At 52.5% G+C, this 20259-nt stretch overlaps 1 protein-coding gene across 1 annotated transcript in view; it reads right to left on the bottom strand.

Annotated features, from left to right (window-relative positions):
- Positions 1 to 20259, bottom strand: part of ADCY1 (adenylate cyclase 1) — a 117598-nt gene that overhangs the window by 23383 nt on the left and 73956 nt on the right. The window contains exons 9-14 of the mRNA XM_022593147.2: positions 10582 to 10776; positions 10339 to 10436; positions 9283 to 9367; positions 4733 to 4822; positions 3940 to 4196; positions 3531 to 3657 (exon numbers count right to left, since the gene is read on the bottom strand). Coding sequence (XP_022448855.2) covers positions 3531 to 3657; positions 3940 to 4196; positions 4733 to 4822; positions 9283 to 9367; positions 10339 to 10436; positions 10582 to 10776 — 852 coding nt within the window. The remainder of the gene's footprint in view (positions 1 to 3530; positions 3658 to 3939; positions 4197 to 4732; positions 4823 to 9282; positions 9368 to 10338; positions 10437 to 10581; positions 10777 to 20259) is intronic.

Here is a 20259-nt window from a genome sequence, read left to right as displayed (position 1 = left end):
GCTTCTGGCCGGGCTCGGCCGGTGGGAACATCAGTAGGGGCTGCAAGGGAGGCAGGAGAGCGTGGCTGGGTCCCTCCCAGCATGGTCACTGTGGGCTGGCTGTGTCCCTTGGCTGAAGGTCGTGAATCCTGTCTGGTGGCCCAAAATGTCCCAGGTTCTGAGGACCCCTTCCACTGTGGTGCCCTGGGCACTGCACCAGCCTGGGGTTGTCCTATCCCTGCCCCACCTTTAGATGGTCCAAGTGCCATTAGCTCTCTTGACCTCATTGGTCTGGAGCGTGCCCTCTGCCCTCTGCCCAGACTGAGTGCTACGTGCCTGAGACCGCACCCACCTCTACCGCAACCCCCGCGCCTGATGGACAACCATGCCCTGGCTCTACAGGGCCACTTCCAAGTTGCCCCCTGGAGGCCCCTGGGACTGTGGGGTCCCCATCCCGGGGTGCCTCCCCCTGCCCCTGCTCCATCACACTCCATGGCCAGGCCACCTTCCAGAGACAGGGATGGGATCCTGCCACCCTGGCTTTGGGGCCAGCAGTCAGCCCTGCCCACAGAGAACGGGGGGCTCTGACCCCTCAATGGTCTCCCCGCCACCCTTACCCCCGGGGTCTCTGTGAAGTTCCCCCTCCTGGCACACACCTTGTCCCCTTTCCTCAACACCAGCCCCTCACCCTCCCACGGTTGAGTCTCAAGCGTCCAAGAGGCCCAGAGAAGCCCAGGCTCTTCCCAGAAGCCTGGCTGGGCATCGTGTGCACATGTCGGTGGGGCTGCAGCCTCGATCTGGCACCGGTGAAGGCGGCCGCCTGAGCGCCCCAAGGAGCGGGGTGAGCCAGAATCAGGTGGATTCCCACCCTTATGCCCTCACCAGGGGCCCTGCCCAAGCTGCACAGGAACTGGGGCCAGTGCTCTCCAGAGAGCCCACCTGGGGGGTCCCTGCCTGTGCAGAGGGAGCCGGGCGCTCAGATCTCAGCGACCTCCTGCCCACCTGGAATCCAGGTATGGAGTGAAGACAGGGCTGGGCCACAGGCCCCTGCGAATCAGGGGTCTGTCCCAGCAAGGGCTGGCTCAGGGCTCCCACTGGCCGCACACAGGGAGTCAGTGTGTCCAGAACAGGCACTGACTTAAGAGTACAGGCTGAAGAATAAAGAAACAGGCAAACGCACAGGGACAGAAAGTAGATGAGTGGCGGCTCAGGGCTGGGGGGTGGCTAGAAATGGGGAGCGACCGCTAATGGTTATGGGGGTTCCTTGGGCAGCATAAAAATGTGCTAAAACTGACTGTGGTGTTGGTTGCACGATGCTGTGAATATACTGAAAGCCACTGAATTGTATACTTCAGATGGGTGCGTGAACCACGTGGGATGTGAATTACACCTCAGCAAAGCTGCTGTATAAAAAGGAATAAATAAGCCATGCTTTTCACCTAGCATATCCGTGTGTGCACAGATACACACACACACACACACACACACACGCACATTTTCTTTCTTTTGTTTACCCAAAGTAATGGAATGATTCCTCATGATCTTGAATACAACCTGCCCTGGTGTGCAGACAGCAACCTGTTTAAGTAGCATCTGTCTTTTCCAGGTTAATTAAACTAGAGGGTGAACAGCGGTTTCCACTGGAGTGGCCGCGGCCTTCCGCCCCCATCACAGCCAGCCCTCCCATCCCCCCTCCCTGCCCCTCCTTCCCACAGGGAGAACACCCAGCAGTGGCTCCGGAGAGAGCCCAGTGGGGCCTACAGCCTGTCAGATGTAACACAGTGTCTGCACCTACTGTGCACCAAGCCTGCTGGGAAAGGAACTGTAATCATTCCTCACTGCAATGGCGAATGTATGTGTCAACTTGACTGAGCCACAGGGCGCCCGGACGGCTGGTGAGCATCCCTTCTGAGTGTGTCTGAAGGAGAGATTAGCTCTGAATAGCTGGACTGCGGGAGGAGGTCGCCCGCTCCAATGCGGGTGGGCGTCATCCAATCCCCTGGGGCCTGAAGAGAAGAAAATAGCACAGGAGGAGCACTCCGCTCTCAGCCTGAGCTGGGGCGTCCATCTTCCCCCTCCCTCGGACATCAGCACTCCCGGTTTCTGACCTTGGGACCCAGACTGGACTACGTACACCCCAGCACTCCTGTTCTCTCACGGCAGGTGGCAGACGGCGGGACGTGTCAGTCTCCGTAACCTCGCAGGCCAATCCCGGGAATAAATCTCCTCTCTGCAGAAGCCAACCAATACACTCCCACACGGGATTAGGGTCCTCACTCCATTCTACTGCGGACCAGGGACCCCAAGTGGAGTTGTGGGATTCCCGAGGAGGACCACTTAACTCTAGGCCCACCTCCTGCCCACCCGACACAGCTGACCAGCGAGGGCCTCAGCCACTGACCTCCTGCCTCTTCCACCGCAGGACACGGACAGGCGTCATCCGTCTTCCTGAAGCAAGGGTGTGGGCAGGCAGAACAAAAAGGAGCCTGGGCCCCCCAGCAGGCGGGGAGAGTGTGGGGTGACAGCGGGGTGCACCCAGACACCTGGCTCAGAGCCACGTGGCTCTGGGCTGGGACCCTGGCTACACACAGGGTCCCTGGTATGCGGACGCTCCCACCCACCACAGACCTGCTGGGACCTCCAGTCATTCCAGCCCTGGCCCTGGGCACGTCACATCCGTGTCTGAGCCCCATCTGTAATCCCACCTCCCGGGCAGGGCTGCTGTGAGGACTGAACAGAATGAACTCCCTCAGACAGCCAAGGGCTGCTTCTTCATGTGTCAGAACGAGAAGACTCTCCTGCAGCCTCTGTTCTACTGCACACCCGCCTCCCCATTTTTAGACGAGGAAACCAAGGGGAAGCAATGTGTCCAGAGCCAAGAAGTGCACAAGTTACACAGATGGAGTCTGACCTCTGGACCAGAAAGCCGGAAGGTCTCGGTTCCCAGAGTCGGGGACACAGAGCAGGTGACAAGGGGAAAAGGAACAGGTGATGAGGGGGCTCGGAGACACACCGCACCACGCGTTACCTGGGCTGAGCCCAGAAGTGGCCCTGGGTATGCCCGGTATGCCTGTGCTCTGAGGTCATCGCCTGACACAGGGGCTCAGGGCCCAGGACAGCTCACGGGTCTGCTACTCCTCCGTGTCTCTCCCTCCCGTTTCAGAATTCCCCAACATGCACTGTAAAAACATCAGGTCCTGACCCCCAACCACAGACCTAAATCTGGAGCGGGCCATGCGAGATTCGGCATCTTCAGGAATTTTCCACGAGCCTGATGAGACCCACTGTCACGTCCGGCCAGCGGAGGCCGAGCCCCTCTGCACCGTCACCCCTCTGCCAGCACGCCTTTGCTCACTGCTGGCAAAGCAGTCAAACTCTGACCGTCGCACAGGGCTCGTCAGACTGCCCCCCGCCTGCCTGCCTTCCTGCTCCTTGGCCCCAATGGCGCCATCCACAGAGCCGCCAGCCTCCAGCCGGGAGCCCCCACCTGACACCTCTCCCAAGGGGCCCCCGCCCCCCCCACCCCACGGAAGCAGAGGGGTTCCTCTTGCCTGTGCGGCCCACAGGTAGTCCAGCCGCAGCTTGACATCCACCTGCCGGGCGTGCAGGGCCAGCGTGCACGAGAACAGGAGGATGGCCACGATCGGCTCAAAGCTGCGGCCCGAGATGGCGTCACCCCTTGGGGAAGAAAAGGAAGGAAACCCACGTCAGTGTCCCGAACGCAAGGCCGGTCCCCAGAGGCCCCTCAGACGCGACACCCCCAGCGGCGCCCGGGACTGACCCGGGCGGAGAGCCACATCCCCGGGGAAACCCGAGGACTGGCTGGAACGTGGGTCCAAGTGAAGAAAGGGAGAAGCCCTGGCACCGGCGAGCTTCTGTTCAGCAAGTCGGAACACAGGGCCCCTCGCGTGGACACAGGCGATGCCTGGCCACCGGCTCTAGCCGGAACAGCGTACCTACCCCACGGCCTTCGTGTACCCGCCGAGCTCCAGGACGAGGATGTAGGAGGTGGTAAGCACGGCAAGTAGGATCATTTTTGGCAAGGAGGACACCCGCAGGAATACAGCCAGCGGGAGGGTGCCCACGAGGCCACACAGCAGGGCGTGGGGCGCAGACTCGCAGGGCACGGCGGGCAGCACGCGGTCCCGGCGCCCAGACGACAGGATCACCAGGGAGCCGTTGGGACTGGAGCTCCAGGCCCAAGGCAGGCAGCCCACCTGGAAGGGGGACAGAGGATCCAGGAGCGTGGAAGGAGCCCCACTCAGGACACTCACGCGCCCTGCTCCCAGCCCCCTACGGCCTCCCGCTCCAACCCGCTCCCGCAGCGCCATCAGCCGGGCCTCGGAAACTTCTGCCTGCTCCCGGCCCTTCTAGTCTCCTGACTACCCAAGAGGGGGCAGGCTCCCCAGGGCCTGGGCCTGGGGGCATGAGACCCCTACCATCCTCCCAAACCACTCAGCTCCATCCTGACCCTCCCCCCACCCCCTCCTTCCTGTTTCTCTGCCCAAGCTTCATCCTCTGTGCACTGTGAAGGCCGGGCCTCCGTTCCCAGGAGGATCGCGTGTCCTGCACTGGGTGACGTCCCCTTCCCACCCCGCACTTCCTTGGGCACCCCCAGGCCCATCTCTGATCGCCTTGTTTCCCTCCCCAGCCCAGGGCCAGGCCCTCCAGGGTGGTCCCCGCAGGGCCCCCCACGTACCTGCACCTGGCGGCTCTCACCACGCCCAGCCCCGAGCTCAGCAGAGACACTCACCACACAGCCTTGGGCCACGGAGTAGATTAAGACCACGATGAAGATACACAGGACGGTGCGGATCTGGATCGTCAGGCACCCTGGAAAACACTGAACAACAAAATGCTATTGAAAAAACGGCCTCTTATTACAAAGTCGATCGTGTTCACAGTAAATAAATCACAGTACAGAATGTTGAGAGCCACCTGTACGCAGCTAGAGTCTCACCGACTATTCATCCTTCACACACCTTTCTTGGCTGTTTTCATATAATTAATCTCCCCGGTGAAAAAGCTGCCAAAACTAAAAAAGACGAAAACTGGAGTCTTTAAATTAAAAAGATGCTGTGACGCTGAGTGGCAATGACAATCACTGAACAGATTACCTTGACATTTTCCGAATACTGCATCCTTCTATCTCAGAAATGGTAAGACTTTCCATTTATTTGTGTCTTATATGCTTTAACTAAGTTTTATCATTTTCTTCACCCAGGCTTTATAAAATTTTTGTCAAGTTATTAGAAGTCTTATTTTAAGTCTATTTAATAAACACATTTTGCAATATTCAAAAATGATTTCATGGATAAAAGAAGTTCTTCTTAGACTCACACTTCTGAAATTAGAAATGAAAACAAAAATAGAGACCACAGGGAGATTACAGAAAACACCGACCAGCCAGGGAGCCCGGGACCATCTACATGGTTATCCCTCTATCCTCCCCGCTATGAAGTTGGGATCATTACCGACCCTGCTCTACCGGTGAGGAAATGCGGCCCAGACACCACTCATTCTACAGTCCAGGAGACACAGAGTGGGCCGCTCCAGCTCACACAGTGGTGGATGTGGATCTGGGTCCCAGTTCTAGGCTCCAATACTGTTGTGTTTTCCTTGAAACACGGATCTCCTCTGAGGTCCTCACGCAGAGGAGCTGTTCTGCGGTGGTGTGAGCCCCGCTGTCTTAGTACCTGCATCACGCCCGTCCCAGTCTTCTCTCCCACTGAGCCCTGGGCAAGGCCGTGGATGCGCCGGGGGACTCCTGCCCCCAGCCCCAAGAAGCATGGGCTGCTCACCCTTTTACTCAGCAAACCCTGGAGATGCTGCTTCTGGCTGGGTGGGCTTCAGGAGCCCCCAGGGCACCACCGGGAGCGGGGCCTGGCCCCTGGCGCTGCGGGAGAGGTGGAAACAGGACAAATGTCTCTTGGGAGGCGATGAGTGGAGGGCCACTGGCCAAGGCTGGGCAAGCCCTGCCCACGGTGTGTCCCCCTCCGGGCCTGGAGGGTGGACGTGGATGTACAGCTGGGTTGCTGATGGCTTTGGGCCACCCAAGGAAGCACAGGCTTGGGCTGAGACGGCACATAGGGGCAGTTAGAAGACCCAGAGAGAAACTGGTCTCAGGTAGTTGAATGGAGTCACCGGATAAAACCAGCCCTGGGCCCACCCTCCTCCCCTCCTCCCCTCCCTCTCTCCCTCCCTCTGGATTTTCCGAATATATAGGACAATAAATTCCCTTTCTCATTTAAGACCATTTGAGCTGGCTCTTCTGTTACCTGCAAAATAACATTGTTTAAGGCCACCCCTGGATCACACAATGGTGAAGAGCTGTGACGGCCAGCCTCGGGGTACTGAGACCCTCTTCACTCCATGCTAAATGCCTGATCCTACGAACGTGTTTGATTGAATACACAAGAGTTAAAATACCTCTCTGGAAATTAATAATGACAATCACAAGGACCCACGTGGAGTTGGGGCTTGTTTGCTGGGAGCAACTAGAGGGGTAGGAACACGGGCATGATAAGAAGGGCTGTCTGTTCATTTTAAGACTGATGGCCTTGACAAAGGACCCCAACAGTGTGACAAGGCCGCGAGGCAAGGGGATGCATAGCAAGACCCTGCCCGGTGCTCTGCAGAGAAGCGGAGCCGTGGAGCGTGCTGTGACCAGGGCGCGACACACGGAAGAAACCGCGGCCGCACCAGATGGCCGGCGAAAGGAGGGGTGACCGCCCGGCACCGTGGAAGGTCAGTCCTAATGCGGGCGACACTCTGCCGGAGCCGCGTGGCTGCACAGTCTAAACGACCGAGGCAAAGCCGACAACTACCCAACCGCAGCCTTCTCCACTCAGCCCTGCCTCTGCGCTCTGGGCTTATTCTCCGCCCATGCGTGTTGAGGGCCCAGAGAAGCACAGGGCGTGGCCAGAGACCACGTGCTCCCATGGGGGCGGGGGCTTCAGAGGCTTCTGACCAGACATCAAACCTGACATCAGCCTTTGGCTAAGATCAAGTGCAGTAAGAACTGCGTTTTACACTACGGCGCACAGGTACACACAACTGAAGCAAACTTCCGGGAAACCCTGACTACAGTTGATGTAGGATGGCATTTTCATTCATTCCTATTCCATTCCTTTTGTTCACATCTCACAAAAACAAAAACAAAAAACAAAAAACCACACATAAAAACAAGCAAAAAAACCCCTAATTGCACAGACCCCCAGAGAGTTGCAATTTGAAGTTTAAAAAATATGACTTACCCTATGCTAAATACATGAACTCAACCCCACACAGATGCACTGCAGAAGCCACTGGGGCTGAGGTAGAAAAGGATGCGTCACGGGGACAGCGGGGCACTCTCAGGGGCTAGCAGAGCCCTCGAGTGTGTCCCCGGAGGGTCTCTGTCCTCTGCTGAGGCTCCGTCTCCCTCCCCAAGGAGGGAAAACCTACAGGTTTTCTAACTTCCCAGGCACTGTCCATTCATCGACGACGTCCAGTGTAAGCGGAATCTCACCACCACTGCAGACCTCCTCCCTGCCTTCCCCACCCCCTGCAGGCGGCTCGCGGGGTCTAGGGTGGGCCGGGCCGGGGGCACGGTGGGCAGGGCACTGTTCCTCCCCGGAGGCCAGCCCTGCCAGGGCCGTAGGGAGGGCAGGAAGCCCAACGCAGGAGCCCCACCTCCTGAGCGGTACCTTCGCTCAGGGGACCACGAGGGGGTGACTGGGACGGCGGACAGAAAAGTGAGGCTGAAATACGGGAAGAATGTGTGCCAGGCCCTGCTCCCAGTACATCATGAATATCAGCTCCAGTCCCCGTCCCTTTCACGGACGGAGACATTGAGGCCCTCGCGCTGGCAGCCCCTAGCAATGGAGCTGCCACACCGGCTGCATGCCCTGGCTGTGGCCGCTTCTACGTCACAGAGGAAGGCACTCTGCCCAGTTGACTCCCAGGCCTTCTCGGGGATGCTCAGCTGCAATGGACCCTCCCGCCTGCATGCACAGCCGTGACCACTCACGTCTCCCCACCTCAGCACATGCTGGCCTCTGCGGGATGACCCTGCCCCCGCTGCCTGTCCCCACCCTCCCCAGCCAGAGCCTGCCTGCTGTCTGGCCCCTCCTGTCGCCTGGCGCCCAGTCTTCTGCACAAGCCCCATGGTGAGCTCCGAGCCCGGCGCAGGGCCTGCGAAGGGGAGTGTGCGAGCGTGTAAGCTGGCCCCTGAACTGGCGCATGCTGGCCGGGCGACCCGCAGCTGCCTGCTGCCGGGACCATGCACGCTGCACCCTGCTGCTTCCTGACCATCGCTCTGAGCGGACCCATGAAGCAATGGGTCAAAATCGCACACCTAGAAAAAATGCTCAAGCCCATGGGGGAGGGCAAGGAGGGGGGTGTGGGTGGAAAGAAAGGGGCTGGGGGAGCCAGGGCCACCTCCTCCAGGAAAACTGTCCATCAGGTACACAGATTCTGAACACTGGGGATGAATGGGACGGGCTAAGAAATTAGCATCCACTTGCCATGCTTTCACTTGAAATTAGGTGAGTAAAGCAATCTTATGTGAAGTGGGAAATTCCAGTTTACCAAACCAGATGCCACTCCATCTATGAAATCGAAGAGCTGGGAATGTGGTTTGAATAAATAGCACTTTTTCTTAACTCAACAAGTTACCTATGAATAATAAAAAATTTAAATAAATAAAACTAGAGCCCATCTTCTCAAGAAGTAGCTGTCTTCAACAACTGTGCAAAAATAACCCTGGGTCTGTCAGACGTGAGAAGTGGGGGTCTAGTGGGGACAGGGGACATTTGAAAATGAAGGTTCAGGATGTGAGAGAGGCATGCGGGACCAGGACAGAGCCCTCTTCCAGGAGCTATGGGCGACACGGGGCCATGCACTCAGCCCTGGCTCCAAAGCCAATGAAGCATCCTCGAGGGTGTGGCCGCCCCAGGCTAGGACAGGAACCCACAACGAGCCACAGGACGCTCCATCCACAGAGAAGAGCGTCACACCTTGTGTTCATGTATCCAGTCACTACCAATCACCCACCCTTGTGTCCATGGGGCACCTTCCCAGAACTCCAAACTGCACCTGGCACATCATGACGGGCTTCATGAACTCCCAATATGCGGACAGCTCTTTCCACCTGCCAAGAAGGCAAGCAGACGAACTGCCTCCACTACCCCACCTGTCCTGCCAACAGGGCAGGCAGAAGCCATGCACCTACCTGTCCAGGTGATGTGCAGGTGCAAGACACACACACACTGGTACCTGGACTAGGTAACGAGCAGGTAGAGAACACAAGCACACATATACCTGGACCCTGGTGATGTGTAGATACAGGACACAGGCCACCAGGAAGCAGATGCAGAACACCAGCAGGAGGAGGACGGCCACGCTCCTAGGACAGAAGACACGTGGGCACTGCAGGTTAGGCCGGGCGAGGTGTGCCCGAGAAATGCCTGGGAACCCACCCTTCCTCCCCTGCCTCACCCATCACTGGCCCCCAGGAAGGAACAGCGGTCTCTGGGGACTTGTCCATGCTGGCTCTCTTCTAGGGGAGGAGCCCTTCCTGTGTCCACCCCAACTTCTAAGCCCCCCAGGGTCTCTCTAGTGCCTGAGAGATGCTTTCCCTATGCAGGAAGGGCTGGGGTTGCACAGACTTGGCTGCTGGGCACCACTCTCTTACTGGGCTTCAACTGGTAAGGGTTTTTCTAGGAAAAGATGTATCCCCACATAGGGCCGTGCAGATGGCCACTGTGTGTCCACAGTGTCCTGGGGTGGGGTGGGTGGGCGGCTTCCATGTACTTTCTGGAAACTCACAGGAGAATTGCTCCACTCGGGAGGTTTATTAAGAAAGTGGTATGTCTGGAAGAAAAGTGGAGATTTTCTGGGGTCTTTCTTGCTGAGAAACAAAAACTGCCACTCGCTTTGACTTATGATGACTAAATGTTATTAAAATCATGATGCTTTTGTTCCTTTCCAAAGCCTACTTTTCCTCATTTTAATGTTTCTGAAAATGAGAAGCACCTAGACACCAGGGTGCCCATTTGGTGCCCTGTTTGTCTCCTGCCGCAGACGCTGTCATGAGGTCAATGGCGCATGTGGTGTGGACAGAGTCACTGAAAATACACGGTGTCTGAGAACTGAGCACATTTAAAATTAAAAGCTGTGACTGAGCGCTTCACACGTTCGCCATCAGACGTGCTCAGCTAGTTCCTCCAGTAAATGGTGAACTGGTGTGTGGCTCAGGCCGTCCCCAAAGGCCAGGGCACTGCAGCAGTGTGACTGCGGGAGTCGAACCTGAACTTGAAAAGAAAAGGACTCCTGGCGACCTTCTCCTCTGACTCATGGACCCGGAACAGTACTTACTGCGGGATTATCAGAAGGTAGACAAGGCCAAATAAGGCGGCCAGGATGAGGGCCAGAATGACGGCGCTGGTGAAATACTCGTCCTGAAGCTGGTGATACTGGAAGACACAGAAAAGGACCGTCAGCCGCCCAGCTTCCTGGAGACGCCAAGGTCTTCCCAAGGGCGCCAGGGATGCCTAGAACTACAGCGAGAAGGGCCACCCACATTCACTCCCAGCCCTCCCAGAGCCCCCCCGCACTCACCTTTCGCTCTCGCTCAGCCTGCTTGTACTTCAGGGTGAAGAAGTTCAGGTCCGCCATCTCCAGCTCCATCTGGCGGGCTTCCAGGAGGCGGCCGATGTACCTGTTGACGCGTGTCCCAGGGGTGGTGTGGACAACATTTGTAGAGAAAGATGAGCGGTTTCTGAGTTTTTCTGAGGCTGTTCTCAATGCCCTCCGCTGCCCGTCACGGAAAGAAAGGAAGGGATAGTGTCAAATTCCCCACTTATTAAAGAAAAGAGCTCTTATGCTCCCTCCTCCTGGGTCCTCGCCCACTGCAGAGTCTGGCGGGCCGGGTTTGGGGATCTGAGATGCAGTCTCGCCTCAGCCACCTGCTGGCAGCGAGATCCCAGGTGAGTTATCTCATCCTTGGTGTTGGGGTTCCCGTGTCTGTAAGTGGGGTTACATGGCACCTGTGCGGTGGCACCATGTGGAGGGTTAAGGGACCCTGCTCATGTGCAGTGGACAGTGCCCAGCACAGAGCAATGAAACTGGTTCTTTGAAAATGTCAATAAAATCAACAGATATCTAGCAAGCATGACAAAGAAAAAGAAAGAAAGACACTAACAAATTCAGGAAAGAAATATAATTTTACTACAGACCCTGGAGACATCAAGAGGATATAAGGAAATACTATGAACAACAGTTCACCTATAAATTTGACAACTTAGATCAATTACCTACTCCTTGAAACATACAAACTACCACAACTCACCCAACAGGAAAGATAACTAGAAAAGCCCTATAATGGCTAAAGAAATTTACTTCATAATTTTAAAATTCATGCAAAAGTAATCTCCAGGCTGAGATGGTTTCATCGTGAATTCTACCTAACATTTAAATAAGAATTAACATCAATTTTATACAATCTCTTCCAGAAAATAGAAGTCAACACTCCCCAAATCACTTTATAAAGTCAGTATTAGGGGCTTCCCTGGTGGCACAGTGGTTAAGAATCCACCTGCCAATGCCAGGGACACGGGTTCAAGCCCTGGTCCAGGAAGATCCCACATGCCCGTGCGCCACAACTACTGAGCCTGCGCTCTAGAGCCCATGAGCCACAACTACTGAGCCCACATGCCACAACTACTGAAGCCCACACGCCTAGAGCCCATGCTCCGCAACAAGAGAAGCTGCCGCAATGAGAAGTCCGCGCACCGCAACAAAGAGTAGTCCCGGCTCGCTGCAACTAGAGAAGGCCCACAGGCAGCAATGAAGATCCAACGCAGCCAAAAATAAATACAAATAAAATAAATAAATTTATATAAATAAAAAAGTCAGTATTATACTGATACCAAAACCAGACTAAGACAGTATTAAAAAAAGGAAAACCACTTTTGAGGTCACATCCCTCATGAATACTGATGCAAAAATCCTTAGCAAAACATTAGCAAATAGGATTCAGCAATATATAAGTAGAGGCCTACACCATGACCTTTACTAGATATGCAAGGCTGTTTAAATATTTGAACATCCATGCGATCCATCGTATTAACACCATATTAACCACCACATGGAAAACCTCATGGTCATATCAACTGATACAGAAAAAATCCTTTGACAAAATTCAATATCGACTCATGATAAAAATGATCAGAAAACTAGGAATGGAGGGGAACTTCCCCAACTTGATGAAGCACATCTACAGAATACCTACAGCTAACATCACACTCAAAAGTAAAAGGTTTCCCTCTACCATCTGCAGTAAGGCAGAGATTTCTGGCTCACCCTCACCTTGAATACAATACAGTGCCCCCAACCAGTGCCGTAAGGCAAGGAAGGCAAATAAAAGGAAAACAGATTGGAAAGAAAGAAATGAAACTGTCCCTATTTGCAGACATGATAGAAACAGACATGATAGTCTACACAGAAAACCCCAGTGGGAGGAAAAAAAATCCTAGAACAAATAAGTGAGTTCCACAAGGTCATAGGATAAAAGATAAACATAAAAAATCAATCATATTTCTTTATACTAGCTATGAGCGTGTGAAGACCAAAACTAAAATACTGTACCATTTATAATCACTGAGAAAATGAAATACTAGGTGTAAATCTAACAACACATACAGAACTTGTATGCTGGAGACTACACAATGCCAATGAAAGAAATCAAAGATCTCAATAAATGGACAGACATACCATGCTCATGGATTAGAAGACTCAACATAGTGAAAATGTCAATCCTCTCCGCACTGTCAATTCCTGTCAAATCCTAGTAGGATATTCTTTTTTTTTTGTAGCTAGACAAGCTTATTCTAAATATTAAATGGAATAGCAAAGGGATTAGAATAGCTCATTTTTCTTAAAAAGAATAAAGTGAGAGGAATTGCTCTACTGATTTTAAGACTCACTATATAACTATATCCATCAAGACAATATGGTTTTGGCAGAAGGACAGACACATAGATCTATGGAACAGAACAGAGAGTCAGAAATAGCTTCACACAAGTATGGTCAACTGATTTTTGACAAAAGTGCAAAAGCAATTCAATGGTAGAAGCAAAGCTTTTAAACAAATAGTGCTGCAGCCATTGGAGATCCATTAGCAAAAAAAATGAACTTAACTCAAATCTCACACTTTATAAAAAGAATTAACTCAGAATGGATCATATTACAAAACATGAAAATATAAAATCCAGTTAGAAAGCAGACAATAGACACAAGGGGCATTTCACCAAAGAAGAGAACATACAAAGAGCTCCCTGGAGGCCTAATGGTTAGGATTCTGGGCTTTCATCAGGGAACTGAGATCCCACAAGCTGGGCAGCGTGGCCAAAAAAACACATGGATAGAAATATAAGCACTCGCTTTTTGATCAATATTAAAGCATAGCATTTTATATGAGGGATTAAATCTTGAAATACATAAACACATATTTTTATTTCTTTTTTTTTTTTTTTTTTGCGGTACACAGGCCTCTCACTGTTGTGGCCTCTCCCGTTGCGGAGCACAGGCTCCGGACGTGCAGGCTCAGCGGCCATGGCTCACAGGCCCAGCCGCTCCGCGGCATGTGGGATCTTCCCGGACCGGGGCACAAACCCGCGTCCCCTGCATCGGCAGGCAGACTCTCAACCACTGCGCCACCAGGGAAGCCCTTTTTCATTTCTTTTTAAAAGTGAATTAAAGGTCATTCCCTTGCAGAGCTAGACTGTATCTACTTTACAGTATGAAGTATCTCTTTAATTTCATAACTAATACTTTGTATTTTAGTTTTTCTTACTCCCCTCAAATTTGGGGGGACATGAAAGTAGCTTTGTGAGGACCATTTGGAAATTCACTGTCACAATTCTCCCCTGTGCTTTGTTTGTTGTATCTTTGCACATGTGTAAAGATCTGTAGATGAAATGCCGTACAGACCGTTTGGCTGAAAACATAAAAGCTCACCGGCCAGCAGAAGGGAATAATAAATCAGTGATATTAAAATCTTCTTACAATGTCAGAAAGATAAAAGTCAGAATAAAGACTCTTTCCATTGAGAGAATGCTCCTAGATCAGTATGCAGCTAGAAATTTTAATAGGGAACATGCCTCTTTTGGTAATAAAAGTTGTTAAGAACAAAATAGCACACACACAAAAAAGAAAATAAGCACTTGAAAAGATGTTTGACATCATTAGCCATCAGGGAAATACAAAATAAAATCACAAGGAGACATCACCGCACACTTATTAGAACAATAATATATTTTCTTTAAAAAAAGTGGTGACAGGACCAAGGGCTGGCAAGAATGCAGAGAGACTGGATCACGCATATGTTGCTGATGGGAATGTGAAATGGTACAGTCACTCTGGAAGACAGTTTGCCGGTTTCTTAAAAAAACAAAACAAAAAGCAAAACCAAATATGACCCATCAATGGCACACCTCGGCATCTATCCAAAAATAATGAAAATTTATGTCCACGTAAAAAATCTGTACCTGAATGTTTATAGTAGTTTTATTTGTAATAGTCAAAATTTGACACAACCAAAATGTCCTTCAACAGGTGAGTGGTTAAACAAAGGTGGTCCATTCCAACCCGGCATACCAGCCCGCCACGGAAAGGAAGGAGCTATTGATCCCAGCAACAACCTGGAAGGACCCAAGCATAGAGCTGAGCATAAGAAAGGCCAAGTTCAAAGGGTCACACACTGTGTGATTCCGTTTATACAACATTCTCAAGTGGCAGTTATAGGGATGGAGAACAGATTAGTGGGATCCAGGGTTAAGGGTGGCTGTGAGGAGGGAGAAGGTGTGACCACAAGCGAGGCGAGACCTTGGTGGTGATGGAAATGTTCTGTATCACTGCCACTAAGAAAGCCACTGGGTCTCGATCCACACCAGCACATTTCCATGGACCCACGGATGTCAGGGTCTCAGATGCAAGTGCGTGGCAAGAGACTGCTGGCGGTCTCCCCGACATTCATACCCCCTTGGTCACAGAACCCAAGTTCTATAAAGGCATTGGTCTCAGCCAATGCACTGCCTTTCTCCCCTTCCCCTGTCAGCTTGGTGCCGCTGTGTGGCTGAGTTCTGGCCAATGAGCTATACGCAGAAGTGTTGGTAGGGAGCATCCTCAAGAGGAGAGAGATATGCCTTTTGCCAGCTCTGCCTTCTTTCTGCTGGCTGGAATGCAGATGCAATGACTGGAACCCCAGCATTTATCTTGGGCCATGAGGTGGCAGAGCAGCCAAGCAAGAATAATGAAAGAGAAAGGGTCTGGTCAAGATGCTTGTGAAGCCACCACATTAGCCTTGAACTGCCTGCTCTCTGGATTTAGTTTATCCATGAGAAAACTAACCTCTATTTTGTTCAAGCCACCATGATTGGGCTTTTCTTCATATGCCCTGAAACCCACTCCTGATTAGCACTACCTCCGAGAGCACACATCTCTGAAGCGGCATTCCTGGATGCTATGACCCGTCTGCTCCTCCGATCCCGATCTGCCCTCTACCTGCCATGGGGTGTGGTAGTTACAAGAAGACGGGGTGGTGAACTGGGGGACAGGGGAGATGGGGCATTCCCACAGCATGGAGCTGAAACCCTGGCCTGGGGTAGACTGGGCAGGCATGCACTTCCTGCGGCTGAGCTTGGGCACCCAACTTCCTGAAGCATATGAGCAGCTTAGATCAGTAAAAGTGTCCCCAAGCCTGCAAAGCACAGAGCTGCGTCTCAGGTCTCCTTTCACACCTGACACCCCAGGAAGGCCATGGTCTGAGAAACGGTCTCTGCCCAGCGTCAGCCCCTCTGGGGAGCAGGCAGCAGGCGGCTGCTCTGCCCCAGGTCTTACTCAGTCCCCTCACATATCCAGCTCCCCACAGGGCCCAATGAGCGGCCCTGCCATCCACCCTCACCTACTGAAGGGACAGGGACACCCCAGGGGCTTGATGCTATCACTTCACAGACGACTTTCTAGAAATGACTCATCCGCCTAAGAACTGGCGGCTTTTCTCCACCCTTTTCCGCAAAGAATTCCTTGTTTGAGCCTCTCCCAGAGCAGGGGCAGGGGCCAGGCTCACGCCTCCCGAGGGGCGACCTCATCAGGGGGTATCCACCGCCTCCTTGAAGTAGCTGCAAAGTTCTCTCCTTCCTCTTCTCTGCAAGAGTCCGTATATGAGGGGGCACTAGAACTCCTTCAGTGACCAGGAGGACCCACCGTCAGAGCCGTACGGGCTGGGAGTTTCCTCCTGGGAAGCAATTTAGTAAGACTTGAGTTCCTAACAGACAAGGGAGTATTCACATTTCCACTTCTGCCTGGGTCTTTTTGCCCTCTTGAGTTTTACCAGGAATTTGTCCATTTCATCTAAACTGTGAAGTGGGCTGTAAAGTTGCCACCTTACCTTCAACTATGAACGTGTTAGGATCTACACGATGCCCCCTGGCTCCCCGGGGGACAATGGTAATGGTGTGTTGGCTGGATTGTCATGGCTGACAGCTCGGGGTTTAATCCACTTCAAGGACATGGGCTGTCGGGGAGCAAGGAAGAGCAGAACCTCTTACTGGAACCCACTGGAGTTTTGCCAGACAAGGGCCAGCATAAGGGCTGAACCAAAACTGGCCAGGAGGGGAGGCAGCAGCTGAAAGCACAGAGCTCTCGAGCGGGGCCATGAGGGATGGCTCAGTCGGGTGATCTCAGACGAGAAATCCTACGAGCCCCTGGAAACCGTCCTGAGGCGTGAAGTCTTTCCTGAGGCCTAAGCAACGAGAACACCATGCCCAGATCCAGCCCAGCAAGCGTCTCTGCTCTGTCCAGCAGCTTTCCAGATGCCAGTACAGGTTGTTCCCAGGTGGGCAGACCTGGCCTGGGTCTCGACCACGGTAAGTGACCTTCAGCTCAGAAGGTAAGAGGCCAATGGCGAATGTGCTCTGGTCTGGTTTGTCTGGGGCTGATGGACATACAGATCCACCTCAGGTCAGCCTGTCACCTCAGGGGTCAGAGTGTCCTCTTGCGACAACTAAAAGCCAGTGACAAAAGAGTGGCACACACATCACTGTGGTGACAGAGAGGGGAGCCAACCGCTGTCCCTTGCAGTGGTTATACCTGGGGCATCCTGATTCGGTGGGGACAGAAAGCAAGTAAAAAGCTACTAGACGTTAAAGAAACCTTGGAGGAGCCTGTAATACCATTTACCCTGTAAGAGTCAGAGAAGAAAAGCCACCAGAATGATCATCTCAATAGATACCGAACACTATTTGCTAAAATTCAATATCCACTTCTCATTTTAAAAAGTGCAAACACTCATTCACAGGGCTACTTTCTTGAGATCACTGGGCACCTATTACCAAAAGCGTCACAATTAATAAGAAAACTCTATTTGTTTTAACTAATTAAAGCCAGAATAAAAAAAAAAAGAATGTCACTCATCACTATCATTGAATAAAGGATGTAAAAAAAGAAACAAAAATTATCACTATTTAGAAGTGATACCACTGTATATCAAGGAAACCCAAGGGAAGTAAAAAAAGTTATTACAATCAGTTTCAATAAGTATGGACCAAACATAAGCTAGAATTGGATCTTCATCAAATTCAAGCAGAAATGGTGGAAACTATGTTTCTAAAATACTCCGAGCCATCTTTAAAACAAAAAGCTGGGAAACAGGGTAGGAAAGGCCCTCTGCAGACCTTGAAACAGATCAGGAAGGGAGACGCGGCATGAAGCAATGAACAATGCTTAAACTGTGCTGAGGCCGTGCTGGGGAAGCTGTCACAAGAGTGAGTGCGGAAAACATGGAGAGAGCAATTTGGCAACAGCGATCACAAATTAAAATACATGCACCATTTAACGCAGCGATTTCACTACAAAGAAGTTACCGCAGGCTGTCCTTGTAAAGTTCACTAAGATGTATAAAAAGTTTTTTTTAATTTAAGGATGTTCTCAGCACTGATGGCCAAGAGAAGAAATCTGGAAATCATGTTCCCACGCGTCAGCAAGGCACCGGGAAACAAGTCTGTCTGCAGGTGGAGGCCCCCTGGTACGAGCCTCCAGGATCTCCAAGGTCTGTCACTGAGTGAAAAGACAGGGCGTTGGGACAGTTAAATAGGTCAAGTCTTATTGGCATTAACCTTCTAGCACACAGCCAGGTTTTTCTGGGGGGGAAGAAAAAACACAAAATGGTAAACAGTTCGGGGGACTGGACTTTCTGTATCACGGGTACATGTTACTTTTGTATTTTAAAATAAATAGGCTTAGGTGATTTTAAATCTGAAGAGAAGGAGAGAGGCAGCATTTTTTAAAAGGGGAGAGAGAACTGGAAGGCTCCTGGTGTACATTCTGGAAGGGGCAAATCTACTGGCAGTATTAGGGGACTCCATAGAGAGCGTCTCCCCACGCTGGTCGGGGAGGGGGAGGCTTGTCTCCCGCCTGCTGCTACAGGTAACACTGGTGCTACAATCTCTAACCAGCTACACACCCACTCTCGCAGATACTCAACTCAGAGAAATCCATTTTACAAAATGATCAGAGATGTAAGTGCACTTTTGTGAGCAAAAAAATGCTGTGAATCATTTACTTTGCTTAAAAAAAAACCCAAAAAAAACAATAAAAGCAGAAATGACCTAAATATCAATGGAAGTTGAGTGGAAGTTGAGTAAGTAAACGGTCTCTCCCTAGGCTGGAAATCTACACAATGATTAGAGAATCCTATTTTTGAGGAATAGTCAATAATATAAAGAAACCCTTGTGATACACTGGCAAGTGAAAAAAAGTGACAAGCAGCAAACTGATTGTATATCATCCCATCAATTTTATAAATATACACACATCTAAGAAGCTAGAAGGATGAAAATGTTGACGATAGGTTGGTTGAGGGTGATTGGATTGTAGATGAATGCTTTTCATCTTCTTCTTTGTGCATTTTTGTATTTTTCTATATTTTCCACAATAAATTACTTTTATAATCAGAAAGGAATACTGAAGGAAGAAACAGAAAAGCGTAAGCATGCGGGGGTTGGATTTACTGGAGAGAAGTACCTTGGACGTGAAGTACCCTAAAGCTGTGCTGGAGCCCTGACACCAATCCCGAAGCCCAGGTCCCTGGCCGGAGGTGCGTGCACGGTATCGCCACCTAGCGGCCGATTCACCCTGGGCTCCCACACCGCTGACCCAGGAGAGGCCAGGAACACGGGAACCCCAGGTGCGCTGTGGTCTGAGGCTGACCACGTACATCTGAGTCACCCCCCAGAACCTGGGACACAATGTCTCACAAACTCGGCACGAAGGCACAGGCGACAGTGGAACCCACTGCCCTGATCCCGCCGGCTTCCCCAGCTCCATCTCCAAGGCCCCCTAGATCAGGCTCAAGGTGCAGATAAAGTAAACGGAAGACAGGAACAGGAACGATGAGGCAGACCTCATCCTAAAGCAGATGCAGGATCTGAGACCCGCCAGGGAGAACAGCTTCAGGGCAGGGGCTGCTCTGCTCGGGGGTCACCGGCCGGGGCACTCATGTCATCCTCCCCAAATGTCCCCACTGGTGGCCGGCCCCGCCCCGTGCACAGCCTCTCCACCCCATCATTCCAGGACCACCATGGACACCCCCTCAGGCCACCTGCCCTGTCTTCACCCTCTGATGCCCCCCCACGGTGCCAGCCCTCTACCCTCCCCATCCTCGTTTTCACTAATCGCGGGGGGCAGGTGGCAATGAAAGGGCACAGAGCAGGGCAGCAGAGGCCCGGGCTCCCAGCTCGGCTCCCAGCCTGCGGCACCTGCCCATGGGGACTGTGCTCTCTGTCTCCCCAGCAGGGGAGCTGCCTGGCCCATAGAGGCTGCCCAGGGGGCATCGAGGCCGGAATCGGGCGCCCTGCGGACGAGGGGTCAGAGTCTGGAGGAGGTGGTGTGACGGAGAGAGAAGCGGGCTGGGTGCAGAGGGCGCCTGAGAGCAGAGCGCAGGCCTGGGCTGCGGTCTCCTCCGTCGGAGCCAGCCAGGCAGTGGCAGACGTGTCCCAAGCACCAGAGATGTTGGGTGTGTCGGAGAGGGGCATGGGGACCCTGAGCACACAGGGTAGACCCGTGGGAGACTGCGGGGACAGGGCGCCAAGGACGAAACCCAGGACACCACCACTCATGCTCCCAAGGGAGGCGGGAGGGCTGCAAAGCTGGGGAGGTGAGAGGCTCGGGGGACGAGGAATCCAGGAATCCAACCGTGACTCCTGACGCTGGAAGAAAAGGAAGGAAGGGGCTTCCCTG

Source organism: Delphinapterus leucas, chromosome 9 (genome assembly GCF_059928025.1).
Source record: "Delphinapterus leucas isolate spDelLeu-1000000601 "Yukka" chromosome 9, BTC_Dleu_Yukka2, whole genome shotgun sequence".
Taxonomy (NCBI): domain Eukaryota; kingdom Metazoa; phylum Chordata; class Mammalia; order Artiodactyla; family Monodontidae; genus Delphinapterus; species Delphinapterus leucas.
This window is presented reverse-complemented; position numbering and strand designations above follow the sequence as displayed.